This window comes from Dipodomys ordii, unplaced genomic scaffold, assembly GCF_000151885.1.
Source record: "Dipodomys ordii isolate 6190 unplaced genomic scaffold, Dord_2.0 Scaffold67, whole genome shotgun sequence".
Lineage (NCBI taxonomy): Eukaryota > Metazoa > Chordata > Mammalia > Rodentia > Heteromyidae > Dipodomys > Dipodomys ordii.
The window spans coordinates 11,668,783-11,673,260 of NW_012267283.1; the positions used below are offsets into that span (position 1 = coordinate 11,668,783).

At 38.4% G+C, this 4,478-nt stretch overlaps 1 protein-coding gene across 1 annotated transcript in view; it reads left to right on the forward strand.

Moving 5' to 3' along the window:
- The window catches only part of LOC105990774 (vomeronasal type-2 receptor 116-like), a 12,179-nt gene extending 8,196 nt beyond the window's left edge, over nt 1–3,983 (forward strand). The window contains exons 4-6 of the mRNA XM_013023254.1: nt 17–244; nt 1,079–1,202; nt 3,061–3,983. Coding sequence (XP_012878708.1) covers nt 17–244; nt 1,079–1,202; nt 3,061–3,983 — 1,275 coding nt within the window. The remainder of the gene's footprint in view (nt 1–16; nt 245–1,078; nt 1,203–3,060) is intronic.
- The last annotated feature ends 495 nt before the right edge of the window (nt 3,984–4,478 follow it).

The following is a 4,478-nucleotide window of genomic DNA, read 5'->3' on the forward strand; positions in this document are numbered from 1 at the left end:
GATGTATATCTTCTAGCTCCACCCCTTTCTGAAGAACATCCATTTCAACAATCCTGCTGGTGACCAAGTGATTTTGGATGAGACAAAGAAAATGGTGGCAGAGTATGACATTGTGAACCTTTGCAATTTTCCAGAAGGTCTTAGGCAAGTGATGAAAGTGGGAAATTTTTCTCCATATGCACCACATGGGCATCAATTATCTCTATCCAATGATAACATAGAATGGCCCATCTCATTTACGGAGGTGTGTTGAATCAAAAAATGATGATCTAAAGTAGAAATAAATGAACAAAATATCTTGCTAGAACTTATTCCTCTTGTCTTCATCAATAATGCAATAATGTCAATTACCAACTATCCATATAGAAATGTTTTTATGAAGTAATTGATTAATGGGTCGATATGGACTATATTTATTTGCCAAGTTATTTCTTAATATTTTTCTCTTATATATTCCAAATATAAATATCATATTACAAAGCTCCATATCACTGTAACACAGTAACTTTGAAAGTTAATTTATAATGTAGAATTTTAATTTTATTTATTGTTTTATGTTTCAATTAACAGGCAATTGACCAGTTGTTTCTTATTTTAGATGATTTCCCATCTTAAAAAGAATGGTGGGCTGGGAAGGTGGCTCAGTGGTAGAGTGCGTTCCTTGCATGCATGAGACACTGGGTTCAATTCCTCAACACCACATAAGCAGAAAAAGGTGGAAATGGTGTTGTGTCTTAAGAGTGCTAGCCTTGAGCTGAAGAGCAGAGGGACAGTGCCCAGGCCCATTTTTCAGGCCCCCTGACCGACCAAAAAACAAAATAAAAAAAAAAGAAAAATGGCTACTTGAAAGTTCCTTCTTTTTCCATTAAGAAGGGCATAGGAAGAAGTTAAAACACTTTTCTTTCACTATAATATAATACCTGAAATAATATCATCCAATTGTTTAAATATATACATATTTATACATGCATCTTTACAGAAATTTTGATTCTGAGTAATCAAATATCTATCCTACTAGAATTTGAGGATATTAAGAATAAGTAACCTGTTTGTCATCAACACTAATCTCCTTTTTTAGAGTCCGCAGTCTGTCTGCAGTGAGAGTTGTGGTCCTGGATTCAGAAAATCCCCTCAGGAGGGAAAGTCTGTCTGTTGCTTTGATTGTATCCCTTGCCCTGAGAATGAGATTTCTAATGGTACAGGTAAGAGTGTAAGTATTGGAGACATTCTCCATATCTCCATAGTGTTTCTCAATCAATAGTAGACAATAGGAACAATCCACAATAAATAGCATATAGAGACAAAATTCTTCCTATTATTAGGTAGGAATTTGCATGTTATAAAAGATAAAATCCTGCCAGAAAAGTCACAACACCTGCAGAGTGATAAAAGATTTAGATAAGTTTTGTGGACCAGTATCCATGTACATGATATCCTTTCCACCACAAAACATGTTAAATCATTATCTGTAATATGGCAAAATGTATTATTATGTAGCAAAATTTAAACTCAAAAGGACCATTTGAGTGCTCGCTTTGGCAGCACATATACTAAAATTGGAATGATGCAGAGAGGATAAGCATGGCCCCTGCACAAGGATGACATGCAAATTCATAAAGGATTCCACATTTTTTTTGGTGGGGTTCAGTTGTGTGGCCTGTACTCTGGGCCTGGGCGCTGTCCCTCAGCTCTTCAGCTCAAGGCTAGCACTCTACCATTTGAGCCACAGCGCCACTTCCAGCTTTTTTCTTTTTGCTTATGTGGTGCTGGGGAATCGAACCCAGGGCCTCAGGCATGCAAAGCAAGCGCTCTACCACTGAGCCACCTTCCCAGCCCAAGTGTTCCATATTTTTTAACCCATGCTTTTACTGTATTTGATGTTGGTATAATTTGTGGAGGGGAAGGGAAAAAACAAGTTGTTTAACTAGTGATACAAGTGGACCCACTGCAACAATGAGCTGTACAAGTTGTTATGTCAAAAAATGAACTTTATAAAGTTGGTGTGGGGGGGGCGGTGCTGGGAGTGTGTGGTGGGGACCGGGTGGGGGAGGAGGGGAAGGGGAAACAAAGAGGAGGCAACAATGCTTGATAAGAAATGGACTCGTTATCTTGCCCATGTAATTGTAACTCCTCTGTACGGTATTATCACAATAAAAAAATAAAACTAAAAATAAAACTAATAAAGAAAAGAGGACCACTTGAACTAAATTCTACGCTAAAGTCCAGTTAAATGCAGCGTTTTGGGTGAAGCATACTGAAAGAACACATTAATTTCTAAGAAAGGTATGTGATTATAATTTTTATTGTTATTAGAATATTCTGGACATATTTGAATATATATTTCAATTTTTAGAGAATGAAGAGTGTAAGGGTCAGAAATGATTTAATTCTACTTAGAAATCATAAGTCATAAGTGTATTTCTTAGAAATGTGGTTTAGTACCTGTTAAATTATAAAATAATGAGAGAAAATTATTGTTGATATGGACTTTAGATACAGTAGAACATAAGGTATAAAATTCGGAGAGGACAGAAATAAGAGTAAATATGAAGCCTATATTAGATGAGAAGACTCACAATTAGGGTACTGAGTCAGGAAAATATCCATCAAACTCCACCATGTTTGCTTTGAAAAGTTCAATGTGTAATTGAGGTGGGGAAATCTAGGGAAGATTATGAGGATTATTGATTATATCTAATTGTCTGGAATTTACATATTCAGGTCCAAACCATAATGTGTACATTTCTCATGAATTATCTGGTTTCTGAAGGAATAGCACAGATTATTACATATGGTATGTTAATTAGGTAGAGGAGATTTTTATTTCCATATTTGGATAATGGGAAATGCTTTCAAGAAAATGCTGAAATGTAGGAAAACTTATGAGGAAAACATGATGAGGGCTCACATTGAATTGTATGCTTCTTAGAATTTGTACTTTAGTTTAGAAAGTAACAACACAGAACAATGGATTAAGCTCAACAAATTAACTTCTTGGGGCAAGGGCAGAGAAGCAAGGTAACTACTGACATACTGATGGTAACTCCCACTCCTTGCCAGATTTGGAACAGTGTGTGAGGTGCCCAGATCATCAGTATGCCAACACAGAGAAAAACCTCTGCCTGCTGAAATCTGAGAGCTTCCTGGACTCTAGGGACCCTCTGGGGATGACTCTAGTCTGCTTAGCTCTCTGCCTCTCTGCTCTTACCACTGCTGTTATTGGGATTTTTACAAAGCACAACAACACTCCCATTGTCAAGGCCAACAACAGGGCTCTCAGCTACATCTTGCTCATCTCCCTCAACTGCTGCTTTCTTTGCTCCTTGCTCTTCATTGGACATCCCAACACAGCCACGTGTGTCCTCCAGCAGACCACATTTGGAGTTGTGTTCACTGTGGCTGTTTCCACTGTCTTGGCCAAAACCGTTACTGTGGTTCTGGCCTTCTCTGTCACTTCTTCAGGGAGAAGGATGCGGTGGTTGCTGGTGTCAGGAATGCCTAACTTCATCATTCCCATCTGCACGCTGATCCAGCTCATTCTGTCTGGAATCTGGTTGGGCACTTCTCCTCCATTTGTTGATACCGATGCACACTCAGAACATGGCCACATTATCATCCTGTGCAACAAAGGCTCAGCCACTGCCTTCTATTGTGTCCTGGGATACCTGGGCTCCCTGGCCCTGGCAAGCTTCACTGTGGCTTTCTTGGCCAGAAACCTGCCTGACACCTTCAATGAGGCCAAGTTCCTGACCTTCAGTATGTTGGTGTTCTGTAGTGTGTGGGTCACCTTCCTGCCTGTCTACCACAGCACCAAGGGGAAAACCATGGTGGCCGTGGAGGTTTTCTCCATCTTAGCTTCCAGTGCTGGCCTGTTAGGCTGCATCTTTGTCCCTAAGTGCTACATCATGTTGTTGAGGCCAGATAGAAATTCTCTGCATGGTATACGGGGCAAAACACATGCTGAGAGAAATAATGCATTTTAATATTAATTGTATGTCTTTCTAAAAATCACAGAGCCTCTATTGCATGTCTATACTTGTTTTCTCACTAAAATTTTGTTGTATTTGAAAAAATATCTTAAAAAGTAACAGGGATTTACTCATTTTCTTACTTTTATGATGATTATTGCAAGTTGACTCTGTGAGTGTCACCATTAAAGTACTGTCATTATTTGATTTTCTCTGAATGTATTCCATGTGACTCTGTACTTATTTCTTTCCTATCTACTCTTTTTTAATTGTTTTGTTATCTTTTTAGTATATGTTTTTTTTATTGTAAAGATACTGTAAAGAGAGTTTACAGTTACATGAGTAAGGTTATGGATACATTTCCTGTCCAACATTGTTACCTCTTCCTTTGTTTTTCCTCTACTCTCCCTTCCCTCCCCACCTTCCTATCTCTTCCCTCCCTCCCACCAAGTTCTAAAGTTCATTTTCAACATAGTGTCTTGTACATCCCACTGTTTCAATAGGATAGCC